Source organism: Athene noctua, chromosome 5 (genome assembly GCF_965140245.1).
Source record: "Athene noctua chromosome 5, bAthNoc1.hap1.1, whole genome shotgun sequence".
Classification (NCBI taxonomy): domain Eukaryota; kingdom Metazoa; phylum Chordata; class Aves; order Strigiformes; family Strigidae; genus Athene; species Athene noctua.
Genome location: NC_134041.1, coordinates 3604630 through 3622585, shown reverse-complemented (window position 1 = coordinate 3622585; position 17956 = coordinate 3604630). Strand labels below are relative to the sequence as shown.

Genomic DNA, 17956 nt, shown 5'->3' with positions numbered 1-17956 from the left:
ATGAGCATGAGTCCCATATTCTTGCAAATTGAGATGTCCAATCCAATTAATAAATACGGATATTGGATGGAATAGCCACAAGTACGGCTACTTTTGGAAGCTGATGCTGTGTATAACTAAGCCACAGCTTTACCAGCTCCTACATGGTTTTGTTTCCTTTTTTTTTATTTAAGATCACATAGATTATGATGTGCAGAGACTTGCTTTTCTCATACATATTTAGGAGGGACTATTTCTGATCTGACTTGTACTAATTATACCACTGTATCACCCCTGCTTAACACTTGAATAAATGGGAAGAGATCTGGCCCAGACACGTTGAAACCTATGCCAATATTATTTACCCAACTGTTGATAGTGTGTGTTCGAATTCTCCTTATCCACGGGCCCTTGTGTAGAGTAGGCAGACAGCAACGAGTTTAAAGAATTAACTAATTGGTTCTGAATGGAGCTGAGCTTGGAGGCCGGCTGCTTAATAGCGCTGGCTAACTCGGGGTAGCCATGTTCCAAACACAGCCACTGCTCCTGGAGAAGCTCCTGGATTTTTTTTACATATTGGCCGATGGGGTCAACAGCAGGGAGATCCTCGTGGTCAGGGGGACCTTCCTCTTCCAGCCCATCTTGAGGTTTATCTTTGCCAAAGTCTGCCTCGTTTTCACCCGCTTTTGAGCCAATTCTCGTTCCTCGATAGCTTTCTGCAGTCACCGCGTGAGCAGCGAGACTCTGGGTGTCATAGTTATTCCTGTGATTTTGATTGTCATCGCTGAGGTGCTCGTCAATCTTCAGCTGGGTGAAGCACGGTGCGTGAAGTCCAGCCTCCATGTTTGCTTCACCAAAATGTCCCGGTCCCTCTCCACTGACACCGGTGTGAGCATCTGCCAGTCCCTGGTCTCTCCGAGCACCCAGCTCCATCGCCTGCGCGTTCACATCGTCTGCTCTCCAGACACTGCATCCTATGGATTTGGTGGGGATTGGGATATTTACGTTGATGCCTTTATCGTGGGCTTGCCTGGCCCCGGTGACCTGCGAGAGGTCGGTGTTCACCGCAGCATCATAGCACTGCAAAGCCCCCCCGCTGCGCCTGGACGGCAACTTGGCCTCTTCAGTGTTTTCCTGACACAGCTTCTCTTCCAGCTGAGCTTTGGAGCTGGCCAGTAACTTAATGCTTTTCTCCTTCTCCTTGATCTCATGATCCTGCTGCTCCAGCACTGCCCTGATCTGCTCAAGCTCTTCCTTCTTCTTGCCCAGCTGCTCCTCCAGAGCAGCGATCTGCTGCTTCAGCGCGGCAACCCCGCCGGGCTCTCCAGCATCACGAGGCTGAGGACCACAGCTCTCCTTGCTCTCTCCAGCCTGGACACTCCCCTCCTCAGCTTTCTTCAGCACGTTCGCAGCGATTTCACTCACATTTAACTCCCTTTCCCCAGGGTTCGTGTTCTCCTCTGCAAGCTGGAGGGCAGCCGGCGAGGCTGGTTCACCCCCGGCCAAGGCAGAGTGACCGCTGGCATCGGCGGCATCACCCTCCTCGCCTCTGCTCTCCACCACCACCTGCAGCTGCAGCTGCTGGCTCTGCCGCAGCGGCTGCATCTGCACCAGCCCTGGGCCACCTCCGCCGGGATGTTCCTTCTGTCCCAAGGACACATCTTGCTCCAAGCTCGTCCCCCGAGGGGGAAGATTTAACACGTTGTCAGAACCTGGCGAACGTGGCACGGGGCGAAACGTGTTTTCGGAGCCGCTCTGATCGTGGCCGTGCTGGGGAGGTGGCCGGAGGGGCGAGGGCACCCTCCCGTCCCCGGGCGGGGGCTGGCCGGGAGGCAGGGCAGCGGGCATGCTGGAAGCTCGCAGCAGCTGCGGCCGCCCCCGGAGCTCACCCTCCTGCCGCCCCAGCTCCGCCTGCCGCCACGTCTCCGCCAGAAGTGCTTTTCTCCGGTAACTCGGCTCATCGGCCACGGGAAAGGGTGACTCGCTGGCCAGGAGGGGCCAGGGGGGCTCCTCTGCCCCCAGGGATGCTTTTCGCTGGGGGAAGGAGCAGGTCGCCGTCCAGCTCTTGCTGGGAGCAGCCGTGCATCCCCGGGAGCCGTTCTCGGGTAGGCTGAAGTTTCGGGGCAGGGTGCTGAATTTTGGTTGCTTGGCTTTCCGATGGATGTGAACCCTTCTGATGGTGTTTCCTTTCTCGATGTCATCTACGTACTTCAGGAAGTCCAAGTCCAAGTGAAAGCCGTACGGCGTCTCCACGGAGTAGGGGAGGCTGCGGGGCTGCTCCCTCTCCCTGTCGGGTTTGGGTGACTGGCCATCTGCTGAAACAACCCAAAAAAAGAGACGATTGAATTTCGAAGACAACAAAACAATTAACGAAAAATATGTTTAGAGCGAGGGGCAAATGTTACTGCTTTTTTTCATCTCAGTTTCAGGCAGATGGGGGGAGCTGCAGATCGTCATCATGGAGGCTTATGGTGAAGCTGCACAGACACAGTAACACATGCAAAGGTCCAATCCGGTTTTCCAGAGGTGAATCGGGTAATTGTTGCACTGAGGAAGCAGAAAGTTTGCTGAAATCATGGCTCTAATTGGCAATTAAGCAAACAGCAGGTTTTGCAGGCAGAGCTACGTGTCTCCGTAAGTATAAAAAGCTGCCCGATGTACAATAAATCCAGCTCAGAAACAGAAGGTGAAACCAATCTATGACAACTACATTTTTCAAAGCTTTTGGTTTGGTTTGAACTTTTCAGGGGCCTAAGTAGTGCTGTGCACGCCAAGCAAGAAAATCATTGCATCATTTCATCAGAAAACAGCAGGTCACAAATTATGGCTTGAAAATGATGAATACAGCAACGGGCGGAGGCCGTACCCAGACAGCACCAGCCGGGGCTGCTTCACACAGCCACATCCATGCAAAACACGTGCCTCCCAAGGTGACCGGCTGCAGGGCACCGAGAACAGCTTTTAATTGAGGGAAATCGCCACGAAATGCGTGACGGTGTGTTTGCCCACCCAGCCATCGCAGGCAAGTGGCTCCAGCAGCACAGCCCGAGGCTCCCGGTTTAATACAACTTCATAGAGTCAGATCACAGCCTCCCCCCAGCCCCATTTTGGGCTTGAGGGTCTAAATAGTTAAACCCCTGCATCGTTGCTTGTTTTTCTTTATGCAGCGAGTCCCTGAAACCACAGTGGTTTGGGCTGCTTTGCGCCTCGGAGCAAACAAGCTGTGCTCTGTGAGGACAAGGAGGAGCAGCTCGACCAGGAGAAAGCAGGTTTCATGGCTGCTCCCTTTGTCTCCATCCTGGTGCAGCAGCCACTTTTCTGATGGGGAGCAGCACGTGAAAGTCAGAGAGACGACAGAGGGAAAACCTGACGTAGGGTAACACCGCCCGAGAGCAAAGCCCAGTCAGTGGGAGCAGGGGGATCTGTCCTGCCTATGCGCCGCAGAGGACGGGAGGACAAATACGGGCTGAACTCAGAGCTGTCACCATGTTTTTGTTGTGGTTTAGGAAGTCTGCATAATACATGAATGATGCGTTTTTCCTCTGCTGGCCCTCCAGAAAACAGGTTATTTACAGTATTTCTGGTAAGGAAATTACTTCAGGGGTTGGTTGGTTGTTTTTTTTTTTTTCCGAGAAACAAATGAGCAACGAACATCCCATAGCCCCCATACCATCCGTCTTCTCCATGGTGTGGTCTAAGCAGGCCGTCAGTTAAACATCCTCTGACAAGCTAGGGCAGATGAGCTGCTTCACCCTTGAAAAAAAGAAACAGATACTTTTAATTTAAAAAAAAGCTCAGTCATTTGAACTTAATCTCCCCTTAAAGCCTTACACCTCTTCACAGGCCACCCCCCCATATTCTGCAGCCCGACTGCGTCTGCTAAGCACTTTCAAGCTGCTTAAATCAATAGCTCCTTAACAACTCATGCTTCAGAAATACATCCCAGGTAGCTGGTTCTTACAAAACATCCCCTGCATTACAGATGGTTTTGACTGCAAATGAGGAAAGACAGACATCGAGGATAACTTCTGTTGGGCTTGAGATAGATGGCCCAAGGGACTCTTCATTGACTCCTGTAAATGGGATATATCAAACATAACGTAACATCTCTGAAAGCAGCAAGAGATAGAAACTGTATACAGAAGTGACTGGCTTGTCACCTTTCTTTTTTTTTAATGCATAGTAACCAAAGGTTAAAAATTTATGTTAAATCTTCTTCAAACAAGACCCATTATTTCAGAGTAAGTCCATACTGTTATAAAGAACCTTCACCGAATTGTGCTAAAATACAAATTGCTTTCATATCAGGGGAAGATCTTCTGGTGGAGATCTACCACAGCCTGTATCATGAACTTCACATCCAGCCTGGCCTGCTTTGCCCTCCAGCTCTCTCCAATCATGCGGACGTGGGCGAGACCCTCCTGGAGCGCGAGAGATTAAGGCTGGGGACAGCCAGGAAAGGTCCTGGGTGAAGGTTCTCTCCTCCACGCCCTTTAGAAAAATGCAGGGAATAGGCAGCCAAGGTGAAGGAGGTTGAGGCAGTTGGAGGAGGCTTCCTGACTTGCATGAGAAGGGCGACACTTCTCAGATTGAGAAGGTCTGTCTTTTTAATTCCTATTACAGGGGGAAAAAAAATGGGGGTTTCTTGGAGAGTAGGTCACTTGTTTAGGATTTTCCTTCAAGCATCTAATTTGGTTCCTGGTCCCACAGCAGCGTGAAAGACCATCCCTGCTTCTCCAGCACATCCCTGAGCTATGCAAGATTTTCAGGGGTAGGACCAAGGAGCACAAAGCCTACACTGAGCCAGCCCCAGGCACCTGGGGACGTGGCCAGGACTATTTATTCCACAATCCAGTTCACATTCATCTCACTGATCAAATCAACAGAGTCAGAACTGCTTTTCTGCTTATAGATTTTGCCTAAGTGAAGGGTTTAGCACCTGACCAAGCTTCCAGAGCTCACTACCAACAGACTCCAGCCAACCTTTACCCCTCTCTTCACCTGGCACCATACTTATACAGCACCACCAGTCTTGTTCACCTTTCTATTTTTTCTCCTGCAGCATCCACCAGCAGAACCATCTCTGGAGACCTCTGGTTCATTCACCATCTCAAGAAAAGCTCCATCTTGTTGGTCTTCTCCACTCTGCAGTTTCTAAATTCTCTTTTTCTCAGACAATTATTTTTGCATTGTACAATTCATCTTTCTTCTTGTAGCACTGGCAAGATAACTGGATATGCAGCACAGATAAGGATATACAGAGTATAGCAGTTTTGCTGTTATTCTCTTCTAGAAGCACTGACATGATGTGTTTTAGCTACAACAAAGACCAGCAGGAAAACAAAGCCAATTCCAGCTGTATCATTATCGTAGGACAGATACCTTAAAAGACCAAAACCTTTTAAAGAAACGATTAGTTCTGTCGTTCAGGTAGACAAGTTTACTGTCAATTTATAGCCCTGATGGAAAGTTTGGAGGGTCTCGACCCAAGAACATCAAAACTCTCAAAAGTGCCTCCAGGGTTGGTACCACCTTGATGCTCGTGCGGCCGGACAGCTGATGCCCGCACACCACCACGTGAGCTGCTGAAACACCTTGACCAGCGGCCTCCTGACGTGCTCTCCAATTAACTGCACTTCTATAAAGGGAAATTTCTTCTGTCTCCTCCTGCCAATAAACAGCATGTGCCAAAGCGAACACTAACCTCTTTCTCAAAAAATTTTTTTTTTTAATTTTCCAGATTACAGTCAATTACGGAGCACTTACAGATCCCAGCTACAGTCCAACCAGCTACACTTCATTCTTCTAGGTCATATATTTAGAAGAGGGGGAAAAGCCAGTGAATAGGATGCTTTTTAATATCTAGATAATTACATCTAATCGGTTCATTTATGAGCTGGCTGGGTCCCAACTCTGCAGCCCAAGTTGATACTAAGACTTTTCTCTTTTGACTAATCTACTTCAAGATCACCTCGTAAAAGGATGCTGAATGTACCCTACCAGCTTGCTGATGTTCTCCTGTCCCCCCCCCAAGCAGCTCAGGTGCAGGGTGGATGGCTTTGAGCCAGGAACTGTGGCTCCTTGGATCCTACAGTTGCTTTCCAATGCCCGTCCCTAATAAAAATAAGATTAAAAACTAAGTAATCAGCCAGAAGCAGCATACCCATACGGCCAGTGTCTGGCCCACAATTTGGGGCAGGGCAGTGCTTTTAGGTGGGTCTCCATCCTGCTACCACCTGTTACGCTGACCCTCTGTTGGGTTCTATATTTGATGAGTTTTCCTCTGCTGAATAAAATTAAAGAACACTTATTTTCCTCTCCAGGCAGGTGACATCACCACGTGCACAGCATCACTGATTTTTACCTTTATGACACAGAAAGGCTGTGAGGAAGATTAATCCAGATTTGAACTACGTTGCTTTTCTCAAGGCAGGAATAAATATACACAGAAATGGAAATCAAGAAGCCAAATATGTGAGAAGGCAACAGCACAGAGTGAAGTGGTTTTATTCCCTGGGGCAGCCCATTTGCAGGGACAATGTACTGTCTTTTTAACTAGCCCTGCCTCAAACACTGGCTCTTTACTGTCACATTTAACCCCTCTTTTACTCTGTCCCACTTGCCAGGCAACGTAAGTGCCCGCCTGCTCCCCCATCCACCACAGCCAACAGAAAGGAAAGCACCATTACACCCCAGAAGATTTAAAGAACAAATTAACTCAACCACAAAGACAAATAATATGAATTTCATTCTCCCAAAGCATTTTGCTAGCAATTTTAAATTGGAAACATTTAACCCCGTGCCTATAAATAAGAAGATAATTCATCCCTGCTGAGCAGCATGTTAGCACAGTCTCATTAGCTGTAACACAACATTTTTTTTGAGCTCTGCCTGTGGTGTTCTCCTGCACTGCAGCAATGGCTTTAGCACTTCATGGTGAAAGGAGAAACTATCATCATAAAAGCATCTTGTTGTGTTACCTTCTCAAGATCCCACCTACAAGCCCATGGAGGAACAGAAGCACTTGCCCCCCTCGAAAGCATCTTTTCCCGTGCCGAGAGTCAGCAGCGAAGGGTTCGGAGCAGCAAACATGTCTTTTACAGTTGTTAAAAAGTTGGTCAGCTGAGCAGTGACCTTGCTCAGAAAGCAAATACAAGTTTGTTTTTTTTTTTTTAAAAAAAAAAAAGCAGCACATTCATTTTCTAACAAAGCAGCCCATCGCTCTCGTATGACCTTTCCGAGGACAGTTCAAGCCCGCTGTATGTAATGAGTTACTTTTCACAGCGTAGTTATCTCTTCCATAAAACACAAAACGCTAAGCGCTGCTTAGGCTGTCACCGGGCTGCCTCCCCTATCAGGACCGATTATTGAAAAGACAGTCAATTATTAACGACACGGTTCTCATTATACCTGATGCTGCAGGCTGCAGCCGGAGCTCGCCCTCCGCATGCTGCACCCTCCCAGGCTGAAGGCATTAGTTATTCTGCTGAGCACCTCTCCCGAGGAAACGCAAGCGGCCGCCGCGATTAAAAGGCAGCATCTGTAGTAGGAGCCGCAGAAGGTCTCGACGTCCGGAATTAATCCTGCCGAAGCCCCGTTCCCACGCGTGGAGCAGAAGCAGCCCCTCGGCCCTTTACCCTTCTCCCCGCAGCTGTGGCCCCTCACGTCACGCCCATCCACCCGCTGTCCCCAGGAGATGCTGGCCAGGCCGGGGACGGCGGGAAGGCGGCTGTGCGTAACGGCAGCACGGGCGGGGGATGCCGGACCCTCCGTGCCGAGCTCTGGCCGCTGCGAGGAGGGATGGGCAGCCCCCAGGCTCCTGTGGGTGCCAGTGGGACTCTCCAGAGAAAATGCTCCAGCCTTTCGCAGCGGCGTTAACAATGCAAACTTCAAACTGCAGGCAGGGGACAGCTCGCAGAGCAGACGCGGGGTGATTTTTGGGCAGAGTATTTGTGGCATCAGGTGTGGTGATGGGCAGAGCACCCATCCCAAGCCCCTCCACTGTCAGGCATCCCAGATGGCTGCACCCCGAGGCTGACACCAGGGGAAATAAAACCTTCAGTCTCTGCACTGAACTTGTAACAACTTCAGGCTTGCAAAGGCAGAAGGGTTCAGACGCTGCCTGGCTCCCTGCAGCCAGGCTGTGAACCTCTTCCAGGGCTGGGGAAAAAAAAAAAAAAATCCTGAAAAGCAGAGGCATCCCACCGGGAGCCAGGGGCTCTGCTGGGGGCTTTCACCAAGGACTCGCATCACGGAGCAGCGCCAGCACCTTCCCCATCGCTTAACCAGCAGCGCAATCAAAATGCTCATGTTAGCAAGAAAAACCACATTTCATGACTCTCTGTCTGCAGAACAGAGCTGCTGGCACAGATTAAGTTTGAAGAAAAGCAAAAAGTTTTGCCTTGGCAAAAAGCGATATAGCCGGGACACGGAGAGAAACAGCAGCAGTTTGTCCTTGCTAGCGCTACCCAAGGCACGGATGGGTTAACTTCTTAGCCGAGGAATGAAAAATAACCCCCTGATTTCAGCAGCCGGTTAAATGCCGCCTTTCCCACGCGGCTCCAGCATCCCACACCACGCAGGGCTGTGACTCCATGTTGACAGCTTTCTGCTTTCACAAGCAATTACTGAGCTCAGGGTTCAAAACGAATTTAAGAGCACGTTGGCTTATTCAATATTTACTCCAAATATTTTCTGTCACATTCTTCTGGTTTAGTTACGCTTGCGCATCTTTCCTGAGCACGTTCGTAGGGGTTTGTTGCTTGGGTTCTCTATACAAAGCAGCGCGACAGAAAAATATACATACTTCTATATGGCACTGATTTTAAAGTAAGCCTGAAAGAATTGTTTAGTTTTCCCACTGGGAAGACCCAGCAGGAAGCCTTTATTTGGAGCATTTCCATATTGCAATTACACACATCAGACCTACAGTTTTTCCCAGATTTAATCCCAACGGGCCTGAAGAAGGTTTTCTTCAGGTCTGTCTCCCCTTAAATAAGATTTTAACCAGAAGCTATGAATGAAGCCCAAACATGCTAATTAATTAATTATGGGTTGGTGCCTGCTGGATTTATGACTGGCTTTTGATAGCTTCGCCCAACGGAGCGGGTGCAGGGTGGGACACGGGGAAGGGTTTCACCTGGGCACGGCCCCAGATCGTCCCACATGTGTGAGGATCAAGGTCATGGCCTAAAATTGCTGCTGCTTTACGGTATAGACCAGCTGTCAGGGGGGATTTTGCGCTGCAGGCTGCTCCCCTGCATGACAGGAGACAGCCAGCCACGAAATGGCTTGAAAGCCATCCCGTTGGTCCCTGCCCATCCCTGCCATGGCCACCGCTGCCTTCTTGGGTGCTCACAGAGCTGAGGGACAAAGCCGCTGCTCTCCTTCCCCTCCCCAAGCAAAATAACTGCAGGAGGGCAGGTTTGGGCTTCAGCTGCTGCTCCCCTCCACCGCACAGACCTGCACGGACAGAGCTTGCCCTCGGTACCCAAAGGGTTACACCCAAACCTGCTCCATCCAGGCGGTCTGCTGGATTGCACAACCGCCAGCCCAGCTATTATTGCAAGTGGACATACCAGGAATAAATATAGCCTCTCGGGGAATATTTGTTGTACAGATTTTTCAATTCTGTTTTCACTGCAAAGGAAGAAAAATAACCCATTTCCAGTCTGCTGGGGACATCCACACGGGTGGGATCACCGTGGTGCGGCAGTGGGCTGTGATCAGCTGCTGGCTGGCACAGGCACGGGAAGGAGTTCCCTTCCACAAGGAAAAAAAAAAAGTTTGAAAAGAAGATTGAAGTTTGTGGGATTAAATAAATAAATAAGTAAATAAAAGTACTTTAAAGTCCCGGTTTGCATGGCAAGAAGTTGTCATGAGGTTCTCCAAAGTTAGAGCAAACAGAGTTTCTGCTGCAACAGATTTGCACCCCGGGAGCCCATCAGTTGCCTTCCTGGGTGCATTTGGCATCGTGCAACCATCGCTGCCAGCGGCCCTGCGCCCCGCCGCATCCCTCGGACCTGGTGTGGGCTGCGGGCACATGCTGGGCTGGTCCGTGCTGCCTGTCGGGGGGCAGAAAACAGCTGAGCAGACCCCAAAGTTAAAGTGGGGAGACCAGATGATGTTTGAGGTCCAGGGAGCCCGCGGCTATAAACCCATCAGCATTCAGAAAGGCGAGCTGGCAAGCTGGATCCATCCCAGCCCGGCGTGCACCCTGCGCTAGGGTCACCCGACCACACGCGCAGAAGCGGAGCAGGACCAGATTTGGGGATGCAAAACCAGTCGTTGTATGGGGAGAGTGAAGATGGTGGAGGCGGCAGGTAAAAAAGTATGACAAGAAAAGGGATATAAATCTTTAACCGCTCTGAAAACAAAATGCCGCGTAGTTCAGATGCCTACTTAAAATTCACCCTCGGTCCCGGGGCCAGCGGATGGCTTCGGCATGTGGCTTATGACCATGAGTACCCTGAGCGCCGGCCCCAGCACTGTATCACACCCAAAGCTGAAGCTTCCTTGGCTGCTGCCAGTCTGGGGCTTCTCGAGAGGAGAGCTGGGAGCTGGAAGCTGTTTGTGAGTGCTTGAGAGGGACAAGCTCCCTCTGCAACCCATCAGCTTGTGGCTGCATGGATGGAAAGGGTCAGGCTGGCCTCCCACCCTCTGCCAGCCATCACCCTCTCTGCAAAATCGCACTCACAAAGCAATGGAAGGGGCTGGAGCCGGGGGCTGCTCGCATGGAAAACATCCTGGAGGCGTGCGGAGCCTCACTGGCGTTTGAGAGAGCGGCAGGCTCATGAAAAATCTGAATAATTAACCCAGCACCACTTGATAAAGAAGACAACCGCTTTCAGCGTGTGTGCAACCCTCGGCAGCCAGCGGTACTTAAACAGCCATTTCGGGCATCTTTTCAAATGGCAGTAATAAAGTTGTACAGATACTGATTTTATTAAAGCTGCTTATTGCTGTTTAATAAATGCCGTGAGCTTCCTGCCAGCATTTCCATTAGAGACAGGTCAGGACGAGACCTGGACATATCAGATATCCAAACTCTTACCCTCTTTTATGGCTCACCAGGAGAGGAAAACGATCACATTCATCCCCTCCTCTGATAACCTCTTTTCCAACTGACCTTCAACTCATTCCAGCCATGGTCTTATAAAAGCTTTGGTCGATTCTCATTATTTTATCCTGTGCCTTGAAAACTGCGGCGTTTTCCCTAAAGTCTCCTTTCCCTGAGCCAGGCGATCAGAAAAACCACTCGAAGCCATGAATCTAAGGCACTCCACAGTCAGAAGGCAGAAAAAAATCTGCAATGTCTCGTTTCTAATGTTTACTCTTTTTGCCTCAAACCCACAGGTTGGGGGGGGGGGGGGGCAGGGGGGAGAACCAATGAAGCCCTCATTTGGCTTCTGGTCTCTTTCAAGCTGCTGTTTTCCATCTTCTTGATCCTGGGACAGGTCAAGCTTTGCTCCCATGTTACTGAATAATTTCCATGTGGTCAAACAAGCTGGTGGCAACTTTATGACCACAGGGTTGTCCTTGGTTTGGCCAGAGCTTGGTGCATCCTTGGGGCTCCCGCACTCATCCCACTTGAGATCCCGACCTTTGGCCCAAGCTGGGCTGGAAATGTCTCCGTTTCCTAAGGAAAACCAGGATCCTTTAAATGTTTTCAGAAGGGGGTTGTGGAGGATGAACCATCAAACCAAGGTGGTCCTGCTTGTTGGGAAAGGTTCATCCACCTTGATCTTGCTCGGCTGCTTGCTGAGACATGAGATGGATGGGGCAGCGCTGGGAAGAAATGTGTTGTGCCATGTCCAATCCCCTTGGTGCTCACTGAGAGATGAAACACTAGAGTTTGTGGAATTGGAACTCACCCTGACTCACAAACAGGGCTTCCTAAACCCACCAGCCGGAGAAATCACCAAAAAGTGCATTTGTGCAGTTGTGAAGGCCGACTGGTGATCCGGTGTCTGTCCTGTCTGACCCCGGTAAGGGTCCCACCATCAACATGGGTCCTCTTCTGCTGGAAGTGGGACTCTGAGGTGCCTTTAGGAAAGCCCTATTCTCTGCATGCCTGTTTTTCTCCTCTTCCCTGGGCAACTGCTGCAGTTCCCCTCGGAAAGACGGGGCCATTTTATACCGAATTCTGGCGTGAGCCAACAAGACTCAGATTTATCACACTCATGACAGGTTTAAAAGCCTCTTCAAACAGGAACACTTCTTTTTCAAGCCACCTGAAACCACTCTCCACATTTATCGGGACTGCAGAGGGGATGGACATGCTGCCTTCCTCCTCTGCTGGTGATTTCCACGTGGATATCAAGACCTGGGAGCCCTGCAGCCACATTTCCCACCCACTCACCCAGGTTATGGGGAAGGTTTAGGAAACGGGGACTTTCCTCCAGTTTTTTGACCAAGTTCAGGCTGCAGGTTGCTGGTGTATTTTCACCTTTCTCACTTGCACTGAGATTCACTTTCAGCCCTGATGCACAGAGGAACTGGCTGCAGTGATGAATTTAAGGTAATCACACTTGGAAGATGGGATCCTCTGCATGTGGGTGGGTTTTTCACGGTATTTCATGTTTCTGACTCCACTAAATTCTCCATTTTGGCAGTATATTACTGTAATAATAATGACAATAACTTCTTTTTCATGTGCTGTTTAAACCCTGGGATGGGCAGGAGTTGAGGCTTCCTGAGGCACAACGCCAAAAACATGAATTCCATCGAGGTCTAAAATAAATAGGGCTGAAGAAGAAGCTCTCTGCAGCCAGTTCCACCCCACCACTCTCCTGAGCACTGTCAGCGTGCAAATGTGCACGGTCAAGGATTTCTGCCCTGAGCTACCAGCTCCTTCACACCCCTGAGCCAGAGTCAGGGCTTTATTGACCAAAATCTGCATCTCGCTGCTCTTGAGCAAGGCAGAGTCACATAACCTCTGTCATGTGGGGCACCAAATGGAAAATACAGTAACTTTCTGTATTTATAAGGGCATACAAGTGATAGGACAAGGGGTAATGGCTTTAAGCTGCAAGAGGGCAGATTTAGATGAGCTATAAGGAAGAAATTCTCCCCTGTGAGGGGGGTGAGGCCCTGGCCCAGGCTGCCCAGAGAAGCTGTGGCTGCCCCCTCCCTGGAAGGGTTCAAGGCCAGGTTGGACGGGGCTTTGGGCAACCTGGGCTGGTGGAAGGTGGCCCTGCACGGGGCAGAGGGGTGGGACTAAAAGATCTTTAAGGTCCCTTCCAACCCAAACCATTCTATGATTCTTTTTTTACTTTAACAAATGGGGCCATGTTCATCCCTGGTGCTGCTCCCAAAGCTTTCTTGAAAAGACACAAGATTCGATGCGTTAACACTCGCTGATAAAAATGCTACTTTCAAAATATTTGGTGGCTGTAAAACCGCAGGGGGAGGGACCCAAATTGGCAACAAGCTTGTGAATGAGCTTGTATTCATCTAAGGCCAGTCATCTCACAGAATCTCAAAACTGCTCCAGATGTGACGGATGTTTTGAGACCAAACCTCTCCCTCCTGAAATGTGCCCGTGCCGAGGGACACACTGACGGGAAGCAATGTCTCACTCCTGCTCGGCAGCGCATAAATGTGGGGAGAGTTATTTTGGTTAGCTGAGGATGAAGGGAGGCTTTGTGACACCAAATTGGATGGCTCCTGCAAGAACGAGACAGCCTGAGCACTGCACGAGGGGGATGATTTCTGGACTTGGGAGACAAAACCTCCTCCGTAACCAGACCTTCCAGAAAGGAGCCAAACATCACCCTGGTTTTCCTATTCACAAGTAGTTTGGAAACTGAACTGGAAGACTGACTGAGCCCACAGCAGCAACAGGCTTCCCCCTCATCTTATCTTCCAGTTTCAGGACTATTTTAATGAATCCATTAACTTATCCCTCCTCAACCACAGATTCCCCAGCCAGGTTGCTGTTCACCAGGCTGGCTGCCATTTCAGCAGATACATTTATTTTTGAAATATCACAGTCAAAGCAACAAATAATCAATCATAAACCTGAGGTTATAGGCTCCCTCCTCTCATTTACTGTTTCGGGAATCATTTAAGAGACCAGCTTTTTCCATTTAGTCCATCCTAAATCAAACACAAAACACTGGGAAGACTACAAAATGGGTACGAAGGCAAATGCTGCTATTTTTTACAGTGCTCCCCTTCTCTCTGCCCTTCGCTGCTGTCACTATCCTTACCCTGCATGTGCAATGTTTTTGGGTGCTCACCACCTTCATTTGGGCGACGCAGCTGAAATACTTCATTTCTGGTTTAGCCTCTGAACAAAGGAAACCCTTCCCGGCGGTGTCACATCCCATAGCTGTGAGGAAAATGAGATAACCCTGCACAGTACAGTCCTGCTTCCATCTCTGGCTGGAGAACATTGGACCCAGATCATCCAGAGTGGAATTCCTCTGTCCTGAACTTACTTGGATTTGCAGTTGAGATTATTCAACCCACTTTCTGCCATCACCATCTTCTCAGGGACCACCCAGCCTCTTCTCCACAGACCTCAGGCAATGGTCTACACCAGTGCAGCAGCTCCCTGTTCACACTCTGATTTCTCCCGCAGCAGAGTCAGGGCCTGGCACATCTTTGCTTTAGGCCTGCGAGAAATCCCAAGATGAACTCCAGGAGCTGACGAAAGTGCTTGCACAGGGCACGCCTGGTCCCGGCAGAGTTGGGCTGCTCAGAACTGCCCTGGCAGCGGCCGCTGCCGCGGAAAGGCGATGCTGCCTGCGAGGGAGAGGCACTGCCCGTCCCTCCGCTCGCTGCCAAACGTGCTGCTGGAGCGGCCCCGCTCTTGGCCCCTCTAAAGATGCAGAAATCTGGAGCTCAGCCTGGCCGGACCAGACCTGCGGCCGAGCCCTGAGAGACACGAGGCTGCGGGAACCGGAGCACAAACCTCGCTAGAGACAGCAATGAGTTACGGCGCCAAGAGTTTCTGTGTCAGGATGGCTGGGGAGCCGGCGAGGAAGCGGGGAGAGGCTGGAGGCAGGCGCCGGCGACCATGCTGAGCCGTGGAGGCTGGGCTGGGTTCGCCTGAGCCGCACTCGCACCGCTGGGGAGGGTTTTGAGACTCGAGGCAACTCCGGCTGCTCTGGGAGCCCGGTGCCTTCCGCTGCGGTGCCTGGGGCCGGGGCCCTGCCCAGCCCTCACACCGTCACATCTGGGGGCACCGCCGGGGCTCGGAGCCTTCCTGCCCCCTCCCCGCTGCCCAGCCGCGCTCCGTGCCCCCGTCCCGCACCCAGGGGTGCCCTGGCAGCACTTCTGCCCCGGGCGATTCAGGGCTGCTGCTGCTCCCAGGCAGCCACTGGAGGGGCAGGCGCCCTGAGCGCCCCCGGGAGCACCCTTCAGCCAGGGGACCGAGGGGACACATCCCAGGTGTCCCCTCGGCACCCCCGGAGCACACACTGGAGCACCCCTCAGCACTCGGGAGCATCCTCCAGCGCACCCCTGGGCCCCCCTTTGAGGCACCCCCAGAGCATCCTCCAGCGCACTCCTGAAGCACCCCCCGACCATCCACCACCGCACCCCCCAACCACCCTCCCAGCACCCCCCAGGCACCCCCGCCGCACCCCGCGACCACCTCCCGGAGCGCCCCGCGGAGCAATGCCCGGGGGGGGGGGAAGGCAGTGTGTCCCCGTCCCCCCCCGCTTTACCCCCGCCTCCCAGCTCCCGGGATCCGCTGCCCCCGCCGCGGGCCGGACCCCTCCCCGGGTGCTTCCCCCCCCGTCCCCTCCCCGTTACCCCCCGGCCGTTACCTGGGGCCGGCGGAGCGCGGCGCGGCGGTACCGGCGGCCCCGCTGCCTCCGCCCGGGGACGCGGCGCGGCGGGGCGGGGCGGGGCGGGGGCCCGAGGCAGCGGGGATGGGCTGCGGGAGGGTCAGCGGGAGCCAGAAGGAGCGGCTGCCGTGGGAGGCCAGAAATCCTTCTTTTTTTTTTTTTTTTTTTTGGTGTGTGTGTTGTTTTTCTTTTCTTTCTTTTCTTCTGACTGCGGCATTGTGCTGGCTCCTTCTCTTTAATGCTTTATTTATACTTTTCTAGCTCATCCTGTTTGCACAGATGCGGATCAAGAGCAGCGGAATGGGGAAAAAATCTGCGGGGATGGGCTGTGGCTGCAGAACTTGTCGTGTATTTGCTCCAGCTGTTCTCCAGCTCAGCCGTTCAACACGGTCCCGTTTACATCGATCCCTCGTACCTTAATGTGAAAACGTAAAGAAAATGCAGTCAGAATTTGGGGTTTTAAGCCTCCCCGTGTGCCTTACCGCGCGTGATTTACATGCTCATCATCTACCGACTCGCAGCAAGTTGCTGTAATGGCTTTTTTTTTTTTTTTCTAGACTCTGGGCCCAAGCAGAAATCAGTAGTTTAGTGACCTGCAATAATACCTTCAACTTTTAGGTGAAGCTTTTGATTTCGTTTGCCTTGAGCCACGGAGGCAAAGCCCAGCCCTGTTCCCAGCTGCTCTGGAGCGTGGGAGAGCGGTGGCTCCAGTCGTGCTGGGGGCAGCTGCGTGGGCTCCATCTGGGCTATGAACTCAGCATCCTCCGGGGACAAATGAGGCCCGCTGTGATTCCCCCTTCCTTCGAGAGGAGCACAAACACCTTTCAAATCTGGGTGGGAAATGCTGTAAATCAAGAGCAGTGTTTTTAGGCTCCCATGGTCCCGCCGACACTGAAATTTCCACCTCTTGGGTTTTCATTTCCAGGCTGAAAAACACTTCTGGGCAGAGTGGTTGCCAAAGCCCCCAGCTTGGGTGGGTCTGTGGGTGGCCGGGGCGAGGGGGCTCCGACCGTGGGAGTGTGGGGGTCTGAAGTGGGTGCCCCGGGGTGCGGGCTCAGCCCCGGGGGATCCCCCATCATCGGAGAGTATCTGAGGGTTGGGCTCTGGTCTCTCAGACCTCCCCACAGTGCCCAGGCTCCTGGTAAAACATGGAGGGATAAAATCTCCCTTTACCCAGCTCGGGAGTGACTGGGGCTCTGGTGCCCAGCTGGGTCTGCTCCACGGGAGGGGCTTGGGTGCTGAACGAGAGGAAGATATTTCCTGATGATTTTAACAACAGATCAAAGAATGGAGGGAAAAGTGTGTCTTCACGCCACGAGGACAACCCCTGTCCCTGCTGCTCAGGTTATCTTGGCAGGGCCCAAAAGACAGGGCCCATGATATCAGATTTTTTTTTTTTCTGGCATCACTGGCTAGCGGAGGCGGGAGATGACTCCTACATTATTTTTTTCTCCTGTTCCAAAACAACAAACCTACTTTGCTGGGCAGTTGTGGCCTTCAAGGCACAGCACTTCTGCTGCTCCTGGGATGGTGCAGTTAAACCACCACTTGCTCCTTAGGCTCATCCTCAAAGCCATGAGGATCCCAGAGCCTTAAAGACAACGAGGCAGCTTTTGCAACAGAAACTTTGGGCACCTACAGGAAGCTCTTGTGGTCACAGACATTCAGCTGAACTTGTGTTTTGTTCTGTTTTCCCTGGGCTTAGATTAAAGCACTGAGAAGTGTGCGTGGGGTGGGGTAAGAAGCGGTGACAGTTCACAGCACAGCTTCTGCAAGTGTGCCCCAGAAAAGCAAGCAACAGCCACCAAAAACCCCGTTTTTGAGTGAACGGAATCAAAATCAGTTCCCCTTTTCAGCCACTGAGGTTTTACTTGCTCGATAACTTGAAGACAAAGAGTTTCTCTTCTATGCCATGTTAGGTGCTCAGAAGTGTAACGTGTATATGCATAAAACTTCTGTGACTCCCTATTTAATCCAAGAGATTAACAGCGCTTTCAAACAATCAGGATAAACGAGGAGTACTTTGCTGTGCGTATAAATGAATCACGATAAATTGTTTAAAAACAGATTAGGTGAATTTGTGGAGGAGACCTCCAAGGTGGCTATCGCACACGATGGTTGAAGCCGCCCAAGATGGCTGTGGCTCCCCTTCTCCCACCGTTTCCTTCAGCTCCACG

At 51.6% G+C, this 17956-nt stretch overlaps 1 protein-coding gene across 13 annotated transcripts in view; it reads right to left on the bottom strand.

Moving 5' to 3' along the window:
* Positions 1–17956, bottom strand: part of KANK4 (KN motif and ankyrin repeat domains 4) — a 37135-nt gene that overhangs the window by 9204 nt on the left and 9975 nt on the right. For 5 of the 13 annotated variants that reach the window (XM_074906074.1, XM_074906073.1, XM_074906080.1 and 2 more), the window contains exons 6-8: positions 15759–16194; positions 3650–3732; positions 345–2294 (exon numbers count right to left, since the gene is read on the bottom strand). In XM_074906074.1, coding sequence (XP_074762175.1) covers positions 345–2294; positions 3650–3665 — 1966 coding nt within the window. In that variant the 5' untranslated portion in view covers positions 3666–3732; positions 15759–16194. Of the gene's footprint in view, positions 1–344; positions 2295–3649; positions 3733–5019; positions 5111–14423; positions 14601–15758; positions 16313–16384; positions 16419–17956 lie in introns of those variants that run through there. The other 8 variants (XR_012633661.1, XR_012633662.1, XM_074906077.1 and 5 more) reach the window with 7 other exon arrangements.